Genomic DNA, 24249 nt, shown 5'->3' with positions numbered 1-24249 from the left:
TTGTCCTTTCTTCATTTTCCTTAGCGCCGCCGCAACTGCTTCCCTACTTATTCCTGGAGTTACACTTTCACTTGGCACCCAACTCCCTTGATCTGTCCACGAGCACTCTTCATTCGACAACATTCCCTCCCTACCGAAGTGACTCACAACCTCGTGTCGCAAGTGATAATTTCCCTTCACCTCGCTGAAGACGAGCACTTTTTGTTAGAAATACGCGTATCCGACGCTCACCCTAGTTCCTTTGTGTTTTGTTTTGACTACGCTCTTTTTGAGCGGTTCTCCTGAAATTGTGCCTACTGTGTGCGTAAGTGAATGCTTTGTAGTGATTGTGAGTGTGATTGTGATTGCAATCCCTAGCAGGGTCCGTTTTAGCTCTACGAAGGATCACAGGTAGTGTGTTGGTGGTAATTAACCGGTATCCTTAGCACGGTCCCATCAGCCCCACGAAGGCTCACAGATTACGACCCAAAGTTACCATAGTGAGGTCTCTTCAGTCTTGCAAAGGTTTCATTCGGGTTGTGCGTCTGCGGCAGTCCCTGGCGAGGAAGCATCACTCCTGTAAACTGCCACAGGAGTTTTCTGGTGGCTTGGTCGTTTGATTTGATGTGTGGTGCCAAATCTTACGGCCATTGGGGGCTCTCTCTTTGCTTTTTTCCCAGATCTATTCTTAATCTTATTTGCTGTCTTCTTATCCTTGATTATTTCCACCACCACTCTTCCTTGTTTACCTTTTGGGACTTAAGCAGACGTTTTCCCAGAAGCTCCTTCGCTTCGTACACAATTATCTCACTCTTTCTCCTCTCGTGAACATTGACGAGTGTCCTCGGTGATGTTACGTCTTCCCCAAAGGCACTCATTCCACCATCTTATCTTTCTAACACTTCCTGGATTTCCCGTTCTGATAGCCTTGATGACACAGTCCGCAATCACGGGACGGTGTTGCCTAGGCACCCACCCAGTACCACTCTACAATTACTCATCTCCCTTAGGTGTTTACTTTTTTGTAATATCACATAATGGCCTTCTTCTTTTTTTGAAGTGCGCATTAATTACAGCCATGTCATAAGGCAAAGCTGAGCCTAAACGCACATCCCCTCCTAAATTCATTGGCCTACACCCTAACCCCCATGTTCCATTTCTAGTGATGCCAATATACGTCCATTAAATTCTCCAGAGAAAGCCGCTCATTTTCTTGTGTTTCTACAATCAATAGGTCAGATTTTTCTTCAGGGGAACTTCGGTGTTGAGCGGGTTGCATGCACTGATATTTTGCTGTCAATTCACACCCACCGGTATACCGTCCCTTTTAATAGACTACCTTTAAATTTCGTCTGGATAGCGCTTAAAGGTAAATTCATCGTTGGTTACTGGCAGGAAATATGAAATACAACCATATAAAAAATGGAGGGCCGGAGTATATGTGCTCCAGGGCTATATTATGACGTGACATGCGAGTTCTTGTCACAGTGTTTAGTTTTTATTCAAACTCAATTGAACTGAAAATTTCCTGTCTGCCTGCGCTGATCGGCGTCAAAAGAATGTACTCTAAGCACCCCTCAGGAAAGCCTGTTTTGCCTAATTTAAGCTGGAAATTAGTGATCAAGATAAATAATGGATCCCTCACATGGTAAACAAGCAGTATGTCAAGAGTTAACGAGCCTAGAGGAAGGGAGCACGATGGATTTCTATTTCGTATTCCTATGATTTGGCGAAATCACTCATGTTGTTGCTTTTTAATAGTAAAAACAATCTTTACACAACAATAAGAACAAATGTAAATTACATTATACTTTTTGATCATTATCTATACGTCCAGTGCTTCATCTAACTGAAATCCCAGGGCCGGTTTTCGAAGCATCTTATTTAATATCTTAGCAAATTCAGGAATACGAAACTAGTGAAGATTGAAGGGACCTCAATATATTGAAATTGAAGATGATTCCGTTCGTAAGGGATTTGACCAGCATGAACCGAATGATTTAGTACGAGATTTGAGCCTCTATGAAATAGTTTCAAATCCATTTTTATTGGAGCTGTACAAGGAAAACTTGCAAGGAGAGTGAGCTAAGTTATCCTCCTTCCGGTTTTGAGTGAATTTCTGCAATATTGTCGGAGTTATGATGAATTTGTGTACGGCCATAACGTAGGTACTATCGTTTTCAAAAGTATGCAGACACCCAGGAGTACTAGTTAACTGATGGGCAGGGTCGGTGAAAACTTGTGAGGTTGGCACACCCGCATCCCTCACTCGTATGCCATCAAAAGCCGACGAGGACGGAGGTGGATGCGACCTATCTGCCGGAGATGGAGTCAAACTGCAGGAACATAAGCCCAATCAGCGGATGGAATGTACTGGGGTAACTCACGTCCACACTCTCGTTGGGCCGTCGGAGTGTTTTCTTTCGGGCTCCGTGCCGAGATTTTTCCTATCTTTGGTTTCATATTTGGACTCACCGTTTACCGGACCTCTAAATAATACGCGGCTCCGTGGCCGAACAGCTCTATTCTGGCAATTGTGGGAAAGTTCTAGGAGGGTTCGCATCCGACAGTGTCATACTTTTTTCGCCTTTTACAAGAGTAAGAATAATGATTGTAACTCGATCGACAATCATAGTTTTTAAATATCTAGTTCTTGGTCATAAATACATGGGAAATAACGTGATTAAAACCATTGACGCTTTCCTTTCAGTGGCTGTGAGATTACCCTCTAAATTCCTTCATATGAAAATTTTACATGTCATATGTGAAATAACCAGGGTAGCCTGTAGCTTAAAAAAGTGGACGTCATAGATAAAAAATGGGGTTATTTTCTTAATCAGAGGCCAAAAGTTAGTCAAAAACAGGTCTCAGATCAAAGACAACAAATTGATTGTTCCCCAGTGCTATTGTGTGAGTAATCTCTCGCTTTCCCTACATAATAATTGTAATCCTTGCAGGCACCGGACCCTGAGGTGTTGTGGGTGCTGAGGTGCGGCGTGGTTGCCTCGGCTGCTGCTTCCGCCGCGCTCGCGCTGGCCGCCGCACCCTCCATAGTGCCGCTCGCGTGAGTGCCCACTCATTGCATACAAAATTCTCCATCGCTCACTCGAAACATGTCGCATTGCGCATGCTATCTTCGTCTGAGAATGACCCCGCAAGCCATCTAACCTAGTGGTGGGTGTTACAACATCAGCAGTTAAATAAAAAGTCAAGCCAATCCAGGCAATTATTCAAGCCCTTCATTGTTCGGGGGAGAAATGAATGCCCATACCTATCCGTTCGGCAAAAGATTTCCCTGAATCAATAGCTTCTGTCGGATCTGGAAAGATAGTGGGATTCTAATAAGACGTTCTTCGTGTCGACCTTTAAGGTATCCATTCTCAATTGCTCAAGCAATAAGCCTTGCGAATATCCTCCAAGCCTCTTTCGGCTTCCGACCTAATTCGCTTAACATCTTTGTAACGCTTTCTGTACAGCCGCAGCAGTTTTTGACGAATAGCGCTGCTTTCGTCACACGGATAAAGTCCTTATGCATCCGATCCCACATGCGGAATGCACAGTCGAGGCGAGTGTGGGAGGGATCCACGGGTTTTCATTCCAAGTCACGGGTATTCCATATCAAGTCAACCATCAAATCAGCTTTTGATTAATAATCATTTCCCAGCATTTAGCTACAGCATTAGTTCTTTCCAAAGTATTGGCATGGACTCCAAACATTTTTGAACCACATACCAATACTCTCTAACATAAGATGTGAGCATGTAGATTAATCGAGTCACAGAACTAACTTCCGCCCGCTGCGCTGGTCGAATCGGGCCAATAAACCATTTTTGTATTTTCACAAGCAGAACAAGCAAGAATGCTGGAGCAATGAAGCTCCAAGGTACAACAACAAGGTAACACATATTTTTAAAAATGATTGCTGCGAGAAAATGGATTCAATATAAATTTAAAAATCCCCTTAAAATCAAAATCCCGGATCTATGCATCAAAGTAACGCGAGGGCCGTTATGATGACTTAATAGTTATTTACGTTTATTTACGTTTATTTACTCCCTTATTTACGTTTAAAAAGAGACAAGTTAGTAAGTTTATCGGTTTGTTTTACTCTCTCAAATATCTATTAAGCGTATCTCCCGTCAGGTAAGCTTTCCTGAAATCCAAAGTTGCGATAGTGATAGGATGCCTTCGAATAGGTCACCCGTTGCCGGAGTTGAAAACGCCGGTGAATGCGAGGCTCTCGGAGACCGCATTACCGCGTTGGAGACGATGGTGCGGGAACTTCGGGCCCAGTTTGAAAGGGTGGCTGATACCGCTGAGGGGAATGGTCCGAGGGGTGGTTCTTCGAAAGGTCGCCGTGCCACAGGGGCTGCACGGGTTCGCCCGATTGCAAATAGCGGCTGGTCGATCGAGAGCCTTCCTCGAGGTCCATCTCTCGATGACGGGGTCACGTCACCCCGTAAATCTGAGTTTTGGAGGGTCGTGTCTCGGAGGGACGGTGGTAGTGTCACTCTAAGACGGGGTTTGGGGGATGCTGAGGCAAATCCCGTCCCCGTCTCGAACAGGTACCAGTTGCTGTCGGATGGAAACTCCGAGGTGCCTGACGTGCCTACTCCTACCCCGAAACCGGCACCTAGGAAGGGGCGTCAGAGTGGGAAGGGGGGGATCATAGTGTTAGGGAGTAGCAATGTCCGTCGTGTGATGGTCCCGTTACGGGAGAGGGCAGACCGCGAGGGTGTAAGCGACCGTGTAACGTCATGGTGCATCCCTGGTGGCGGTGTTCCTCAGGTGACGCAGGCGGTTGGTGCGGCGGTACGGGGCACGAAGTGCTCCAGACTGCGGGTCGTGGCTCATGTCGGCGTCAATGATGCCACCTTCCGTGGATCTGAGGAAATTCTAGATTCCCTCCGGGATCTGAATTCCGAAGTGAAGCGGGTGGGTGGGACCATTGGAGTCGGCATTGAGCTTTCGATTTGTAGTCTTGTCCCGAGGATCGATCGTGGTTCTCTGGTTTGGAGCCGAGTGGAAGGCATAAACCAGAGGCTGCGTCGTTTCTGCACGGACATCGGAGCCTCCTTCGTGGACCTTAGGCCGGCAATCCGATCGTGTAGGATCCCTCTGAACCGTTCGGGAGTCCATTACACGGCCGAGTCGGCTAGTCGTGTAGCGAGTAGCATATTTGAGCACTGTAGGTCTTTTTTAGAGTAGAGAGTAGGGCAGAGTGTAGATATATTAGTGGGTTGAAAAATAAAGGGGTAAGTTCAAAACTTTTCACAGACAAAGATTCTTCCAGAAATGAGAATAGAGAAGTAGAGAGAAAAATCAGCGTTTCAGGTATTACATTTAAGCACGAGAAGCGTCAGTCGAGCAACACGTTCAAAGGCAGTCAAGGCTCAAGTCATTTTGATAGTGTGTCAATAAGACATGCATTTCCATTTATCAGCGGTATAGAGCCTGTGAATAGTCTATTCGACAAAAGCAAATCAGAATTATTCCCGAATCGCAATATTACTACTTCCGAAGTTTTAATCGTGGCTGTGGTTAATTGCCGTAGTTTAAGAAATAAGATTCCCGAATTACACCATTTAATTCATAGTACGAAGTGTAACGTCATTTTTGGAACAGAAAGTTGGCTAACAGATGATGATTCAGACAATGAGATCTTCCCAAAATCGTTCACTGTTTATCGGAAAGATAGAATTAATCGAGTTGGGGGCGGAGTTTTTATAGCTGTAAAGAATTCAATCGTCAGCCAAGCGATAACCGTAACTGAGACCAGCGTTGAATCTGTGTGGTGTTTAATTAAATGTCCAAAATTCAAAACTATTTTATTATGTTCGTATTACAGACCACCTAACTCAGATATAACGTCAATGTTGGATTTTCAAAATCAAATAAACAGCGTAGCATCCAAGTATCCTGAAAGAAACTTGATTGTGGGTGGAGATTTCAACGTACCTTCTATAGATTGGGAGACTTATAGCTTCATTCCTGGTGGGAGAGATAAAGTGATCTGCGAGGCTTTATTACACACTTTCACATCTAATTCATTGTTTCAAATAGCATCCGCACCGAACAGAGGAGAAAATATTCTTGATTTATTAGCGACAAATATACCACATCAGGTAATAAACGTTGGCACTGTCGAAGGAATAAGTGACCATAGGGTAGTAACTGTAAAGTTTTCTCTAAATACCGCTGTAAACTTTAAAAAAGAGCGTAAAGTTTTCATTTTTAAAAGAGCTAATTTTGATGGGTTTAAGAGTCATATGAAAAATGCTTTTCCCGAGTTTAAAGAATCAGTATTAAAGTTAAATGTAGAGAATACTTGGAAAGCTTTTCTTTCGCTCGTAACTTCGGGAATAAATAGCTACATCCCTAGTAAAATAGTAAAAGAAGGCAGCGAACCGAGATGGTACGACGCGGAAGTGAGAAAATCATTGAGGCAAATGAGAGCGTGTCATGCTAAAATGAAAAAAGTCAGCACGGATTTATCCGCTAATGAAAGCGAGCTAATAATTAAAAAATATAGGATGACTAAAGCCGCCACGAAGGAAGCGTTCAGGAATGCGTTCACGAATTTTAAAAGAAAAACACTAGTAGAGCAGTTACAGGATAACCCAAAAGCATTTTGGTCATATGTTAGGGAAGTTCAAGGTAAACGATCTACCGTATGTTCGCTGAGAAACGACAATGGAGATGTGTTGACAAGCAGTTACGATAAAGCCAATTTATTAAATTCCTACTTTAAGAGCGTGTTCACGGAGCCTTCCGAAAACTCACCCGAGACCGATGACAATCCCTGTATTCATAAGATGCCAGCTATTGACATTAGTACGCTCGGAATAGAAAATATATTGAAATCGCTTAGTCCAAATAAATCACCTGGTCCAGACGAAATCCCTTCTCGCGTATATAAAGAACTAGCCTCAGAACTTGCCCCCTACTTGCAGTTAATATTCAGTAAATCCATCAAGCAACACGAAGTACCTAATGACTGGAAAATCGCTAATGTAACGCCTATATTTAAAAGTGGAGACAAGGAACAGCCATCTAATTACAGACCGATATCTTTAACGTCCATCTCTTGCAAAGTCCTTGAACACATCGTAGTCAGCTCGGTAATGAAACACCTAGACGCGCAAAACTTATTAATGGGAAATCAACATGGATTCAGGAAAAGCAGATCTTGCGAAACTCAGTTAGCGCTTTTCGCCCACGATATTTTAGTCTCCGGGGAAGACAACATTCCAGTAGACGCGATTTTTCTTGATTTCAAAAAGGCATTTGATAAAGTACCCCACGGAAAGTTAATATTAAAACTGAAATCTTATGGTCTAGACGAAGATGTCATTTCCTGGATTAGAGAATTTTTGAGCGACCGCGTCCAAAGAGTAGTATTAGACGGTGCAGTCTCCAATGAGGTTAGAGTGACTTCTGGCGTTCCTCAGGGTAGTGTCATTGGCCCACTCCTATTCCTTCTTTATATAAACGACATTGGCGAAGTAGTGCAGAGTAAGTTACGATTATTTGCAGACGACGCTGTAGTTTACAGAGAAATTCGTTCCAGCAAAGATATAGATGAACTAACGAATGACCTTGCTGCTATCCAAGCTTGGTGCGATGCTTGGCAGTTAGAATTAAATTTGGAAAAATGCGTCGTAATGAATTTCTGGAAGAAGAATAACTCCCTACAGCGTAACTATGTCATTCGGGGCGCGCAGTTAAAGGCAGTTGAATCTGTGAAATATCTAGGGGTTAGACTCAATAATGATCTATCGTGGAATAAACATATTCGAGAAATAACCGGTCAAGCTAATCGTAAAATGGGTTTTGTTAAAAGAATATTAGGAAAGTGCGACGACAAAGTGAGAGAAATTAGCTACTTTTCCCTCGTTAGACCACATTTGGAATACGCTGCCAGTGTTTGGGACCCTCATGAAAAAGGCTTAATAACAGAGTTAGAACGCGTGCAAAGAAGAGCTGCCAGGTATGTGAAAGGTCGTTACGATAGTCTTGTTAGTGTAACTGACCTCTTACATAAACTCGGATGGGAATCTCTGTCGGACCGTAGATTGAAAAATAGACTAAACCTTTTAGATAAATTCAAGAGCAGTGTCTTTTCTGACGAAGTTAACCATATCTTGCGGACGCCAACGTACTACGGAAGATCAGATCATATAAATAAAATAAGAGAGATAGATTGCAGAACAGACAGATTCCGAATGTCATTTTTTCCACGATCAATAAGAGATTATAACGGCAGCAATGGAGCGCGTAAATAGATTGCATGACTTGTAGTGTAGCCTACTAACCTATGTAAAACTTACTGCATGTTTCTGAATTTCTATTCTATATTCTATTTCTAACAGCATATAGTAGTATAATTTGTTATTATACGGGACGTTTCTTGGACGGTGTGGTGTGCATGTGGGAGTCCAAATGCATGCTGCATGCTGGTGATTGATCACCCCCTGCCAAACACCCTAGAGGTGGCTCGCAGGGTAATTTGTAGATGTAGATGAATAGTCTGGCGTTTCGCCCACGGCCCTGAATTTGAGGGCATACGAGACAGGGACTCACCCATATATCCGGGCTCGCGCGTCGACGACGCGACGTTCCCCGCATGCGACGGGAGACTCACTGCCAAAGGAAAACTCGGCCCGTACCCATAATTCCCTGAGCAGGGACTCGTCAGCGTCTGCCCGGATTGGAAAGGGGAGAAAGCAGGAGAGATTGAAAAATGGCGGGCACGTCAGCGACCATGTTGCAAAGACTTCCACATGCAAGCTTTTTGTTTTACAAACATTCACACTAAATGCTTTGAAAATTTTCCTGCGAGAAAAATCATTTTCACAAGCAGGCAAAAAACCACATTTAATTTTTGGAAGCCATCAAATCAAACAGTTGACCAATGTATTAAATAAAAGAGGGAAAATTGTTGAAAATAATTCTAGAAATTATTGCTGTTACATTCACTGGAAACCATTAGCCGGCTAATTATACTATTGACACTAAATACATTACTTTTTAAACTGTATTATGGAAAGTATTCGTATATGCAAGTTCTTCTTAACTATGGTACTTGGAAAAAATTATCAAAATCAGAGACTATTATCGTGGGGACTCCCCAAAACCTGTTTTAGTTGATATTGAGTTGACCCACATATTTAATATAACAGACACTGATTTTCCAATATTTTAAGCCTTCTGCATTGAAATTTCAGCGTCAAAGCTTTCTTCAATACATAATTTTTTTAAATATTTCTTCTAAGGCCATTTCACATCCCATGTTGGTGATTCCGCTTGGCTCAAGAAACGTAGTTACTGGCAAGGAAATATCATATTCACAAGTCAGACTCTCAGAAACCGCTGTCAAATGGTGCCATACATTCATTCCTGCACCATTTGAACGATCTGCCTAAGTTGGTTTTTGAATCCTTTCCGAAAAGTCGCTCGCGAGGAGTCGAAAGAGACTTGAATTTTGAACGGACTTTCTTCCTTCTCTGCAAGCATCATTTGTTTCGGAGACAGTTTTTCTATTTTTACGTCTATATGGTTTTTATTTGTTTTTATTACGCATTGACCTGCGCAAAACCAATTGATGTTACCACCCTACACAATCGTCCAAATTTAACGCAATTTTTAATAACAGTACTGACTTATAAATACCGGACTATTGAGGATATGATAGAATCGCAAGCTTCGCAATAGGGTGGTTTCATATAATTTTTTTATTGCCTAAATCGAAAGATTATTACTCCTGGAGTACGTATATCACGCTTTTAGATTTTTTAATGACGATATCTTTTTTTCGCGATTAAATGAAAAGTGAAAATTTTCAAGCGCGCGAAAACGCGACGGCTAAGTATGAATGCCGGGAAAAACTCCGTGTGACGTCGTTCTGCTTCCCGCAAGTGAGGTGACCTTGGGGCGAGGCTTTGAGCACTGATACGATGCAGACTGCTAGCAGGTAGCGCTAGGCTTAAATAAGGATGATTAATAAAATCAAACAAAGTAAACTTTCCGATCATAGGCACTTTTAGTTGGTGATTAGTAAAACATGTTTCCCTGAGCTCTGTGCCTCATGCATGCATTGGTAATCTCAGACGATGTAAAACTCCTATCTACCCTAGAAAGTAGAAACTAGGCCCCTGTGACATCTCGTGGAGTGGCATCGCATGATTCCAGCAAACACCGACAGAGGCAGCACCATCGCCTCTTAACCAGCAAGGGCCGCAAAATGTCTGCTACTAAGTACTGCAGGCACACTGCCACTCTTCTTCTGCTGGAGGACTATGACTGCGAACTAACGCTTCGATGTCTTTTCCGGAGCTAACTTCTCAATTCCACATTTTAATGCCCATATTCCACGATTCACGGTTAGATGAGCACAATGGTTAAAACGCACGAAAAACATGAATGCGACGCTGCGTCTCCCCAAGCATTGCGCTTATTTTCACTCCAATTTCACTTCTAAAGGTCTGCGCTAGTTTTTTCAATGAACGCCGCCAATGATGTACGCATCCGCAATGGATATTCTTTGTTTGTTTGCAAGTACATAATTTTTTTCATTGAGGGGCCATTCCACTGAAACGTCTAGAAAAAAAATTATGACTGTTGCTTTTCCTGTGTTTCTATGATTCTAAATCTAGTTATTTTTTTATCTAAGGGTCATCGCTATAAGCGCTTCTTCAAGACGGTATCTATATCTGCACACAATTTGTCGAAAAATGATGCGTGTAGCACATAATATTAATAATACACTAGCACTATATAATGAAATAGATGTACTTATGTACGCATAACATAATTTGATGATGTGTCTCTGATTCCCCAATTTCATTTGCCCCTCAGGCTGTTTTGCGCCGACCTCGTGTACGTGATGGTGTTTCCCCAGCTGCTGCTCAGCGTCATGTGGAGTGACGGCGCCAACTCGTATGGCGCCATCGCAGCCGCCCTCCTCGGCGCCACACTCAGAGTCTTGGGTGAGTCCAAATTGCTTCCATCAACCTGCTGTTTCCTTCCTTTGCTAGCCTACACTCAGCTGCGGCTCGGTCGAAAAAGGTCTTTTCAATTGTGCCTTTCACTCGAGTGAGTCAATGGCGAATGGCCTGCAAGATAGCTATCTTAGGCGCCCGATATCATTAAGAGCGCCTCATATTATGCGGGAGCAAAGCGCTGCTGAAGAGAGCAAAATTGGAAGCCACTCTTTGATCGTGGTGTGGCTTGAATAAGGTAAACTGGAAAGCTACTAGAAGGGAAAATACCAACTGAACAAGGGACGGATACAGAAAAAACTCGGGAGGGGAGGGGGGTGGCAAAAGATATTTTGAGTTACCTATACCTATATCGCAATGAAAAATAATCAAGTAATATGCAAAATTTAAGAAGGTTTCTTTTAACGCATATCCAAGTTTATATTACGTATATCCAAGGCAATTCTATCTTATGATACAAAAAGTTACAATTGTGGTTCTACATTGCTCGGAGCTAATGCTAATCTATCGTTATGGTCGCAAACTCTCTGTATAGAAATAGAACTACATTTTTAACGTCCATCTCATGCAAGGTCCTTGAAAACATCGTAGTCAGTTTGGTAATGAAACACCTATACGCGTAAAATTTATTAATGAGAACTCAAAATAGATTCAGGAAAAGCAGATCGTGCGAAACCCAGTTAGCGCTTTTCGCCCACGATATTTTAGTCTCCGGAGAAGACAACCTTCCAGTAGATGCGATTTTTCTTGATTTCAAAAAGGCATTTGATAAAGTACCCCACGGAAAATTAATAACAACACTGAAATCTTAAGGTCTAGATGAAGACGTCATTTCCTGGATAAGAGAACTTTTGAGCCACCGCGTCCAAATAGTAGTATTAGACGGTGCTGTCTCCAATGAGGTTGGAGTCACTTCTGGCGTTCCTCAGGGTAGTGCCATACGCCCACACCTATTTCTTCTTTATGTAAACGACATTGGCGAAGTAGTGCAGACTAAGTTACGATTATTTGCAGACGACGCTGTAGTTTACAGAGAAATCCGTTCCAGCAAAGATATAGATGAACTAACGAATGACCTTGCTGCTATCCAAGCGTTGTGCGATGCAAGGCAGTTAGAATTAAATTTGAAAAAAATGCGTCGTAATTAATTTCTGGAAGAAGAATAACTCCCTACAACGTAACTATGTCATTCGGGGCACGCAGTTAAAGGCAGTTGAATCTGTGAAATATCTAGGGGTTAGACTCAATAATGATCTATCGTGGAATAAACATATTCGAGAAATAACCGGTCAAGCTAATCGTAGAATGGGTTTTGTTAAAAGAATATTAGGAAAGTGCGACGACAAAGTGAGAGAAATTAGCTACTTTTCCCTCGTTAGACCACATTTGGAATACGCTGCCAGTGTTTGGGACCCTCATGAAAAAGGCTTAATAACAGAGTAAGAACGCGTGCAAAGAAGAGCTGCCAGGTATGTGAAAGGTCTTGTTAGTGTAACTGACCTTTTAGATAAACTCGGATGGGAATCTCTGTCGGACCGTAGATTGAAAAGTAGGCTAAACCTTTTAGATAAATTCAAAAGCAGTGTCTTTTCTAGCGAAGTTAACCACATCTTACGGACGCCAACATACTACGGAAGATCAGATCATGTAAATAAAATTGGAGAGATAGATTGTAGAATAGATAGGTTAGAATGTCTTTTTTTTCCACGATCAATAAGAGATTATAACGGCAGCGATAGAACTCATAAATAGATTGCATGACTTGTAGTGTAGCCTACTAACCTATGTAAAACTTAATGCATGTTTCTGAATTTTATTATTATTTCTAACAGCATATGGTAGTATAATTTGTTAGTATTTGTGACGCTTTTTGGACCGTGTGGTGTGCATGTGGGAGTCAAATTGCATGCTGTATGCTGCTATTTATTGATCACCCCCTGCCAAACACCCTAGAAGTGGCTCGCAGGGTATTGTGTAGATGAACATGTACATCATTTGTGGATGGGTGGATTTTGCTCGTGACCAAGGTGATAATATTATTAATGGAAAGTAGGAACAAAAGGGGACCTTTAGTGGTGCAGTACTTGGAAGTTAGCATTAAATCTAGTGAATTGTATGCTGATGAAGGGGACCTTTAGTGGTGCAGTACTTGGAAGTTAGCATTAAATCTAGTGAATTGTATGCTGATGAACCTTTGGGAAAAGGTGGGTATCTCGCCAAGAAGAAGCCACATCGCCAACGGAATTCAACTGACGAATACCAAGCACCTAAAATGCATTTGCGCCTCTATTAATTGGGAATTTTCGAGGGGTAAACACACACGGGAAGTATGCGGGATAGCCAAACCATAAGTTGGTATTTGGGAAAAGAATTCTCCGTAAATGTCATAGAACGGCGGAGGAGGTAAGCTACCAGACTATTACCGTGAGGCCTCACTTGGAATATGCTCGTTGCGTGTGGGACCCTTATGAAGTAGGACTGACTGCTGATATCAATAGAGTACGGAGCAAAGCAGCCACACTCACGGTGAGTTGTTACGACAAAAAGTAAAGTTCTTCCAATAAGTTAGGAGAGCTAGGATGGGATTCTTTACAGGAGCAAAAAGTAAAGAATAGGCTAAAATTACTTAAAGGAGACTTTGCGTAAGTGATGTCAAGAAAGAAGATGTAACCCTTGTATTTGAAAGTGGACACTTAGACAGTAATACTGTTGAAGGGTTTTTTCCGCAAACGCCCGGGCTTGAGATAAAAAAGCTTTTACAAATTGAAAAATACGGTCAAATTAAATTTAATTAAAAACTTTCGCTCATTATTTCGAAGCCGGTTTGGGCCATGTGGCTAGTGGGTAGCCGTGATTTCCAGCGAAATTTTATAATTAAATTTAATGTGACCGTATTTTTCAATTCTTAAATGCTTTCTTCTCTCAAAACCGGGCGTCACTCTCTAGGTCGACTTATAGCATGTTTTTATTTTTTCCATTGTTATAATCTTGAGTGGATTTGCTCAAGGAATAACTAACTTTTGGTAAGTTTTGTCTTTTCATGCATGTGCACGTATGTTTTATTATTATGCGTAACAATTTATGACCGTGTGATATACATGTTGCGGTTGTCTTGCATTCTGCATGTTGGTGTTTGATCACCCCGTGCCAAGCATCCTTGAGGTGCCTCGTAGGGTATTATGTGATGTAGATTGCATTCGTTTGTTCTTCCATTGTTCCAGTGGGGATTGCGCTTGTGGGGATTCTTTTGTAATGCTGCAATCTGGTGATTGTTCACCCCCTGCCAAACACCCTAGAGGTTGCTCGCATTGAGTTATGCAGATTAATTCTATCTTTCCGATAAACGTTGAACGATTTTGGGAAGAGCTCACTGTTTGAATCATCATCTGTTAGCCAACTTTCAGTTCCAATAATGACATTACACTTTGTACTATTGAATTAAGTGGTGGAATTAGGGAATCTTATTTCTTAAACTACGGCAATTAACCACTGCCACGACCATTAAGTCTGAACTGGTATTATTGCGATTAGGGACTATTTCTGATTCGCTCTTGTCGATTAAGCTATTTTTAGGCTCTATAGTCCTACTTGATGGAACTGCAGATTTTATTGTCTCACCATTTAAATGACTTGAACCTTGACTGCCTTTGAAATTAAGACTCAACTGACGTTCCTCATGCTCAAAGTTATTACCTGTAATATTGGAAATTGGTAATGCTGATTCTGAAACGTGGATTTTTTTCTTTCCGCTGCTATATTCTCATTTTTGGGAGACCTTTGTCCTGTGTGAACTTTGGAATGTACCCCTTTATTTATCAACTCTAAAAAGAAATACAGATCTCAAATATGCTGCTCGCTTCACAGCTAAATGACTCGGCCGTGTAATGGACTTCCGAACGGTTCAGTGATCCGACACGATCAGACTGTCGGCCTAAGGTCCGCGAAGGAGGCTCCGATATGCGTGCAGAAACGACGCAGCCTCTGGTTTATGCATTCCACTCGGATCCAAAACCAGAGAACCTCGATCGATCCTCGGAACAAGACAAAAAATCGCCAGCGACATATGGAACCCCTCGGCACCACTCGGCACATTTCAATTCGTAGTCCAATTCTCTGAACGAATGCAGGATCTCCTCGGATCCACGGTCTATGGCGTCGTTGACGCCAACATGCACCACTACCTGCAGTCTGGAGCACCAACCGCCTGCGTCACCTGAGGAACACCGCCACTCGCGATGCACCATGATGTCACACGGTCGCTTACATCCTCGAGGTCTGCCCTTTCCCGTAACGGGACCATCACACGACGAACATTACGAGGGTGACCTTTTAAGTGTGTTCGGAATGAAGAAACCATGAGAGGTACATTAACGAAATTATTTTTTGTTTTTCAAAGTACTCTCCACGATAGTCAATGCACTTTTGCATACGATGGAACCCGTCGTTATAACATTATTTCTATTCCGAAGTAGGGGTAGTCATAATGGCTGTTTTTAAGGCATCAACCGCTTCTTCAGACGTATGGAAGCGCTTTCCTCGGAGAATATTCTTGATACTGAGGAATGTGAAAAAATCATTGGGGCTAAGTCCGGGATGCATGGAGGATGATCAAGAATTTGGAAGTTTATTTCCAAAAACGACTTTGGGACTCGAGCGGTGTGTGAGCTTGCATGGCCATGATGGAGCGGAATGCGTCGATTTGGGATATTTTTCCGCGGCTCGGTGATCACTTCTGGCAAGCAAATGGTCGTATACCATTTAGCATTAACTGTTCTTTGATTTTCAAGAGCAATCGTCGCTACTTGCCCTGATTTGGCTGCGAACTATGCGACCACTTTCTTGGAAACGCTGTGAGAGCGAACAATTTTTGTCGGTTTGAGCTCACTTTGGAAGAACATACTGAAGATTGGCGTTTTGATTCAGGCTTCTAGCAATAGATCCATGATTCATACCTACTTGCGATGTTGTTAACGTGCTTTGATGTTCCTGAGTTGAATCGTTGTAGAGAATTACGACACCGTTTGACTGGGGCTGCTTTCTGTTCTTCCGTGAGGAGATGCGGTATCCAGCGGGAAACCAATTTTTAACACCTAACTCTTCGTGTAAGATCTTTATAACTGAGGTCCCTGAGATGTCCAAAGATGCCTGATCTCACGGTAAGTAACATGAAGATCTTCCATAATCATATTACGTACAGCATTCACTTTTTCTTGAGTGACGGTGGTTTTTGGTCGCCCTTCGCGCGGTTCGTCACTGAGGCTAGAGCGTCCTCGCTGAAACTCTGCATACCAGCGATAAACGTATTTGATGGATCCTCTTCGCAAAAAACAACAAAAAGTTCAGTAACGCATTCTTGCTGTATGAGGCTTCGTCGAAAGTAATAGAAATTTATCTTACGGTACTGTTCATGACTGAATTCCATCTCGTACAGCGACTTGGGAACTTTGAGACGCCACCGTTTTAAAACTATCCGGTCGATCTTAATGAAACTTTTCATATGCATTAGCCAACTCAAAAAGTTGTTTATTAACACTATTTATAGTTGCTAGGTGATAAGGAACGTTCTATTCCCCACACTTAAAAGGCTCCCCTCGTACTACTCCCTATCACTACAATCCCCCCCTTTCCACTCTGACGCCTCTTCCTAGGTGCCGGTCTCGGGGTAAGGGTCAGATGCCTCGGAGTTTCCCTCCGTCAGCAACTGGTATCTATTGGAGACGGGGATGGGGTTTGCCTCATCATCCCCCACAAACATACAAATACAATCCTCGTTTCCTGCCCTATCCTCCCATTTTATCTTCATGTCCCCATTCAGAACCACGTCTTGAAGGACCCGAGAAATCTGAGATAAAATATAAAAATAAGGCCAATGGTGGGTCTCGTGCTTACAGTGAATTTCGGATTATGAACTATCAATTTAGCGAATCGAGCACTCAAATCAGTACAATAGCAACTTTTATGCGACCAGTTCAGATGCATAAAGCATTACGTGGTGGAAAAACACAGTGAATATATCGAACTATAACTATTTAAATGTTTACCATATTTTAAATAATTCTAAGGGACAGCTAACAAATTAAACACTTTTAAATGTCACCGACCATTCAATGTCGGGAAAAGATCCTCCTAGCGGAGGCCTGAGTAATTGCAAAAACATCTGAGTATTACATCCGGGTAATTAGAGAGGCAGTTGAGATACACACACGTCGTGGAAATTTTCAAAGGAACGATCACGTGACTAGTAGGCGCAATTAACAGACACAAAATATGGGTGTTGGCATTCCAACGTTGACGACTTATCTGCGTAATATGGATCCTTATTTTAATTATTTAACAGAAAAATCCAACTATAGTCGCAGAAAAAACAGACTCCGAATGAGGCGAATGAATAAGTAATTAGTTATATATTTGTGGTGGAGCCCCCTTTAAATAATTGACGGGGCGTCGACATTTATGGAGAAATGCCATCGTGTCTCCTGGCGATGTTCCCAGCAGGAGGCACGAAATGTTCATTCCACGCGGCAGAAAACCCGAAAATCGATGAAAATAGTAATTGCAAATAGATTTAATTAAAATCTCCATTCTTCTCCTAGTTCGCGAGTACGTAAAGCGGTGAATTGCAAGAACGCATGCGAGAATGCGTTGACGTGAGATGGCAAAATAGCCCATGTCCTGATTTCATTCGTGCATTCGCGCCATTCCACGCCATTTTAGAAATTAAAGCAGTTCTAACGTCGTGTGAAAAACGCCTCAATATATTATTATACCAATTACTTAACCAAATTTTTGAAAAATGGATAAGGTGCGACTGCAGTTTCCCTTCGTAAGATTAAGAGAGAATGCTGCACACAATAGGCACTGAATGTCAATATCTAGTGCAGTTGAGCAAGAACGTTTTTATGGCAGACTATCTACATCGATGAAAGTTGACTATAACGAGATAGGTGAGATACCAGGTATGAATTGGATGTACTTAGTATGACGAATTTTTTTTAGATGATTACTCATCATCATTCCAAATGATAACATTTCATTAAAATACCTACTTATAATTAATGTTTTAATGCGTTAGAATACAATTTTTTGTTTAATTATGAATTTTAATGTGGTAAATCACTTCGTGAGTAACAGATGACAACTTTTGATAAACAAGATATGTGTTACAAAAGCTATGATTTCGAAGATGTTAAGAAATAAATAACTTAGTGACTCAATGAAACGTAATTTACGTAATACAATTAATAGAATATAAAATGCCAGGAATGCGCGAGAAGTGCTTTTTGGTGTCGAGTCGAGTATCGAGTCGAGTTGAAAACTACTCGCGAGTATCGAGTCTAGTTTGGACATTTATGGTTCTGGCAATATGATAGTGTATGCGCCAACTTATTCCTATTTTTCCAATCCCCTTAAGGATTTTCTATCCCAAATGCTTAGCTTTATTTAAATAGGAAAAGATAATGAGGAATATTGATGATAATTGAGTCATAATATGGAGATGAATGAAAATTAATATGTCTTAAACAGTTCCATAAGTACAATTGCAATGAACTAACCAATAGTGATATGTTGTCAATTTGATTTGCATATGTATCCAAACTGCTAAAAATATTCCTGAATAAATCATTTGCACCATTTTAATAAATATTAAATGCGTAAATGAATCATGTAATATTTGATCCTTTCAAATTCTCATGCAGAAAAGCCAATTGTTCTACCTGAACACGTAGCAGATTTTGAAGTCTCCATGCTATAGTATTACTGCCTGCATAAATTTTTCGCTACTCGTGTGGCTGTAAATTTTTACAAGTACTTTCTTGACAAAATTGCTTAACTTGAGATCCCTAGAAATTTTTAATAAAAATTATGTCAACCGTTTTTTAGGATCTTGAATCCAGCTGCAGGCTGGTCGGCTGGTTGTAAAATCTATTTGGTCTTTGAGGTTAGAAGCAGGCTGATAGAGACGTTTTACCCATCCAAGGGGTAAAATGCAGAAGCGGAATTGTCAGAGTTTCAAGTCAGCTAGTTTGCATTCGGGAATTTGGTAAATAGTCACTAGTCAGTAAAAATGGATAGAGGAATTTACCTAAAGTGACAACAAACCAACTTGAAATGAAATGTTAATAATTATGTTGGAATAAAACATATCCACAGCAAAGACGTCATAGCGCTTTATGATGTACGCTGCGTCACGACATTCCATGAGCCCAGGGAGCAGCCGCGGACTGCGCGGCACGGTAAAAACATCGATTTTATTTAGAGTGTTGCTAACAGTCGCAGATTATTTCCGTGGATGGAGACTCTAAAAGGCTTGATGCAATTACGATGTAAATATCTGAGAGCAACTCGGTGTCCTCCTTTTTATACAGCCACACACGGGCAAAAATGTTACTGAAATTAGCGTCCGCTATTTTGTACTGCATCGACGATAAATATTACAAGACAGTAAAGAAATCAGGTTACAACAAAAGGAAAATAAATGTAGTAATAAAATATCATAGCTTTTATTCAATAAATTTGCTTAAAATGATTCACTATCCAACATCCGTCGAGTATGGCAATTCCCGTGGCCAGCAGCCAGCTCCGGGCGGTTCTGCACGTTCGAAAAATCGATCTTAATTTCGGCGTCGCAGGTGGTCGCAGCTGTACTTCCAAATATCATAATCTATATACTTTGCTGTATATGTGGTGTAAATATCTCGAGGAAACTCGGTGATCCTTTTTTTAAAATCCTACATAAACACAAAAATTTGACGAAAAACAGGGTCCGCCATTTTGTATCGTATTGGTCACTATAATTTAATTTATTAATATAAATTTTTGTTGCTATTGAATTACTACTAAAGGCGTGACATTAGTTTAAACATGCTGAATTTCGAAAAATATTCAAAGCGGGCAATTTGCGCCAAATTTGTTCAATTTTGAGGCTATGTATTTTATATAAAAAATTAGCCTAAGAAAAACGTATTGCGTCAAAAAATGCACTAATGTGTTGGCAACAACTGTGCAAAGTTTCAACTTCCATACTGAAAAAAACCATTCTCGAGGATTTGTCCAGCTTTTTTCGATTTCAGCCCACTGTGCGCCGGGTAGAAAGACGTCGGTCGGCTGACGGAAAGGTTTATGGCGGCGGTGCGACGTCGACTTCTGATTGCTTCATCTACATCTACATCTACAAATTACCCTGCGAGCCACCTCTAGGGTGTTTGGCAGGGGGTGATCAATCACCAGCATGCAGCATGCATTTGGACTCCCACATGCACACCACACCGTCCAAGAAACGTCCCGTATAATAACAAACTATACTACTATATGCTGTTAGAAATAGAATATAGAATAGAAATTCAGAAACATGCAGTAAGTTTTACATAGGTTAGTAGGCTACGCTACAAGTCATGCAATCTATTTACGCGTTCTATTGCTGCCGTTATAATCTCTTATTGATCGTGGAAAAAATGAAATTCGGAATCTGTCTGTTCTGCAATCTATCTCTCTTATTTTATTTATATGATCTGATCTTCCGTAGTACGTTGGCGTCCGCAAGATATGGTTAACTTCGTCAGAAAAGACACTGCTCTTGAATTTATCTAGAAGGTTTAGTCTATTTTTCAATCTACGGTCCGACAGAGATTCCCATCCGAGTTTATCTAAGAGGTCAGTTACACTAACAAGACTATCGTAACGACCTTTCACATACCTGGCAGCTCTTCTTTGCACGCGTTCTAACTCTGTTATTAAGCCTTTTTCATGAGGGTCCCAAACACTGGCAGCGTATTCCAAATGTGGTCTAACGAGGGAAAAGTAGCTAATTTCTCTCACTTTGTCGTCGCACTTTCCTAATATTCTTTTAACAAAACCCATTTTACGATTAGCTTGACCGGTTATTTCTCGAAAATGTTTATCCCACGATAGATCATTATTGAGTCTAACCCCTAGATATTTCACAGATTCAACTGCCTTTAACTGCGTGCCCCGAATGACATAGTTACGCTGTAGGGAGTTATTCTTCTTCCAGAAATTCATTACGACGCATTTTTCCAAATTTAATTCTAACTGCCAAGCATCGCACCAAGCTTGGATAGCAGCAAGGTCATTCGTTAGTTCATCTATATCTTTGCTGGAACGAATTTCTCTGTAAACTACAGCGTCGTCTGCAAATAATCGTAACTTAGTCTGCACTACTTCGCCAATGTCGTTTACATAAAGAAGAAATAGGTGTGGGCGTATGGCACTACCCTGAGGAACGCCAGAAGTGACTCCAACCTCATTGGAGACTGCACCGTCTAATACTACTATTTGGACGCGGTGGCTCAAAAGTTCTCTTATCCAGGAAATGACATCTTCATCTAGACCATAAGATTTCAGTTTTATTATTAACTTTCCGTGGGGTACTTTATCAAATGCCTTTTTGAAATCAAGAAAAATCGCGTCTACTGGAATGCTGTCATCTCCAGAGACTACAATATAGTGGGTTAAAGGCGCTAAAATCATAGGTTTCGCATGATCTACTTTTCCTGAATCCTTGTTGAGTTCTCATTAACAAATTTTTAACGTATATGTGATTCATTACCGAGCTGACTACATTGTGTTCATGGACTTTGCATGAAATGGGAGTCTGTAATTAGATGGCTGTTCTTTTTCTCCACTTTTGAATATTGGCAATACATTAGCGATTTTCCAGTCATTGGGTTATTCGTGTTGCTTGATGGATTTACTGAATATTAACTGCAAGTAATGGGCAATTTCTGAGGCCAGTTCTTTATATACGCGAGAAGGGATTTCGTCTGGACCAGGTGATTTATTTGGAATAAGCGATTTCAATATATTTTCTATTCCGAGCGTACTAATGTCAATAGGTGGCATCTTATGTATACAGGGATTGTCATCGGTCTCGGGTGAGTTTTCGGAAGGCTCCGTGAACACGCTCTTAAAGTAGGAATTTAATAAATTGGCTTTATCGTAACTGCTTGTCAACACATCTCCATTGTCGTTTCTCAGCGAACATACGGTAGATCGTTTACCTTGAACTTCCCGAACATATGACCAAAATGCTTTTGGGTTATCCTGTAACTGCTCTACTAGTGTTTTTCTTTTAAAATTCGTGAACGTATTCCTGAACGCTTCCTTCGTGGCGGCTTTAGTCATCCTATATTTTTTAATTATTAGCTCGCTTTCATTAGCGGATAAATCCGTGCTGACTTTTTTCATTTTAGCATGACACGCTCTCTGTCGCCTCAATGATTTTCTCACTTCCGCGTCGTACCATCTCGGTTCGCTGCCTTCTTTTACAATTTTACTAGGGATGTAGCTATTTATTCCCGAAGTTACGAGCGAAAGAAAAGCTTTCCAAGTATTCTCTACATTTAACTTTAATACTGATTCTTTAAACTCGGGAAAAGCATTTTTCATATGACTCTTAAACCCATCAAAATTAGCTCTTTTAAAAATGAAAACTTTACGCTCTTTTTTAAAGTTTACAGCGGTATTTAGAGAAAACTTTGCAGTTACTACCCTATGGTCACTTATTCCTTCGACAGTGCCAACGTTTATTACCTGATGTGGTATATTTGTCGCTAATAAATCAAGAATATTTTCTCCTCTGTTTGGTGCGGATGCTATTTGAAACAATGAATTAGATGTGAAAGTGTGTAATAAAGCCTCGCAGATCACTTTATCCCTCCCACCAGGAATGAAGCTATGAGTCTCCCAATCTATAGAAGGTACGTTGAAATCTCCACCCACAATCAAGTTTCTTTCAGGATACTTGGATGCTACGCTGTTTATTTGATTTTGAAAATCCAACATTGACGTTATATCTGAGTTAGGTGGTCTGTAATACGAACATAATAAAATAGTTTTGAATTTTGGACATTTAATTAAACACCACACAGATTCAACGCTGGTCTCAGTTGCGGTTATCGCTTGGCTGACGATTGAATTCTTTACAGCTATAAAAACTCCGCCCCCAACTCGATTAATTCTATCTTTCCGATAAACAGTGAACGATTTTGGGAAGATCTCATCGCCTGAATCATCATGTGTTAGCCAACTTTCTGTTCCAAAAATGACGTTACACTTCGTACTATGAATTAAATGGTGGAATTCGGGAATCTTATTTCTTAAACTACGGCAATTAACCACAGCCACGATTAAAACTTCGGAAGTAGTAATATTGCGATTCGGGAATAATTCTGATTTGCTTTTGTCGAATAGACTATTCACAGGCTCTATACCGCTGATAAATGGAAATGCATGTCTTATTGACACACTATCAAAATGACTTGAGCCTTGACTGCCTTTGAACGTGTTGCTCGACTGACGCTTCTCGTGCTTAAATGTAATACCTGAAACGCTGATTTTTCTCTCTACTTCTCTATTCTCATTTCTGGAAGAATCTTTGTCTGTGAAAAGTTTTGAACTTACCCCTTTATTTTTCAACCCACTAATATATCTACACTCTGCCCTACTCTCTACTCTAAAAAAGACCTACAGTGCTCAAATATGCTACTCGCTACACGACTAGCCGACTCGGCCGTGTAATGGACTCCCGAACGGTTCAGAGGGATCCTACACGATCGGATTGCCGGCCTAAGGTCCACGAAGGAGGCTCCGATGTCCGTGCAGAAACGACGCAGCCTCTGGTTTATGCCTTCCACTCGGCTCCAAACCAGAGAACCACGATCGATCCTCGGGACAAGACTACAAATCGAAAGCTCAATGCCGACTCCAATGGTCCCACCCACCCGCTTCACTTCGGAATTCAGATCCCGGAGGGAATCTAGAATTTCCTCAGATCCACGGAAGGTGGCATCATTGACGCCGACATGAGCCACGACCCGCAGTCTGGAGCACTTCGTGCCCCGTACCGCCGCACCAACCGCCTGCGTCACCTGAGGAACACCGCCACCAGGGATGCACCATGACGTTACACGGTCGCTTACACCCTCGCGGTCTGCCCTCTCCCGTAACGGGACCATCACACGACGGACATTGCTACTCCCTAACACTATGATCCCCCCCTTCCCACTCTGACGCCCCTTCCTAGGTGCCGGTTTCGGGGTAGGAGTAGGCACGTCAGGCACCTCGGAGTTTCCATCCGACAGCAACTGGTACCTGTTCGAGACGGGGACGGGATTTGCCTCAGCATCCCCCAAACCCCGTCTTAGAGTGACACTACCACCGTCCCTCCGAGACACGACCCTCCAAAACTCAGATTTACGGGGTGACGTGACCCCGTCATCGAGAGATGGACCTCGAGGAAGGCTCTCGATCG

The 24249-nt window shown here is 41.7% G+C and overlaps 1 protein-coding gene across 1 annotated transcript in view; it reads left to right on the top strand.

Annotated features, from left to right (window-relative positions):
- LOC124160087 (high-affinity choline transporter 1-like) overlaps positions 1–24249 on the top strand; it is a 215605-nt gene that overhangs the window by 113668 nt on the left and 77688 nt on the right. The window contains exons 10-11 of the mRNA XM_046535807.1: positions 2937–3043; positions 10837–10967. Coding sequence (XP_046391763.1) covers positions 2937–3043; positions 10837–10967 — 238 coding nt within the window. The remainder of the gene's footprint in view (positions 1–2936; positions 3044–10836; positions 10968–24249) is intronic.

The sequence above is a fragment of the Ischnura elegans genome, chromosome 6 (genome assembly GCF_921293095.1).
Source record: "Ischnura elegans chromosome 6, ioIscEleg1.1, whole genome shotgun sequence".
NCBI lineage: Eukaryota > Metazoa > Arthropoda > Insecta > Odonata > Coenagrionidae > Ischnura > Ischnura elegans.
This window is presented reverse-complemented; position numbering and strand designations above follow the sequence as displayed.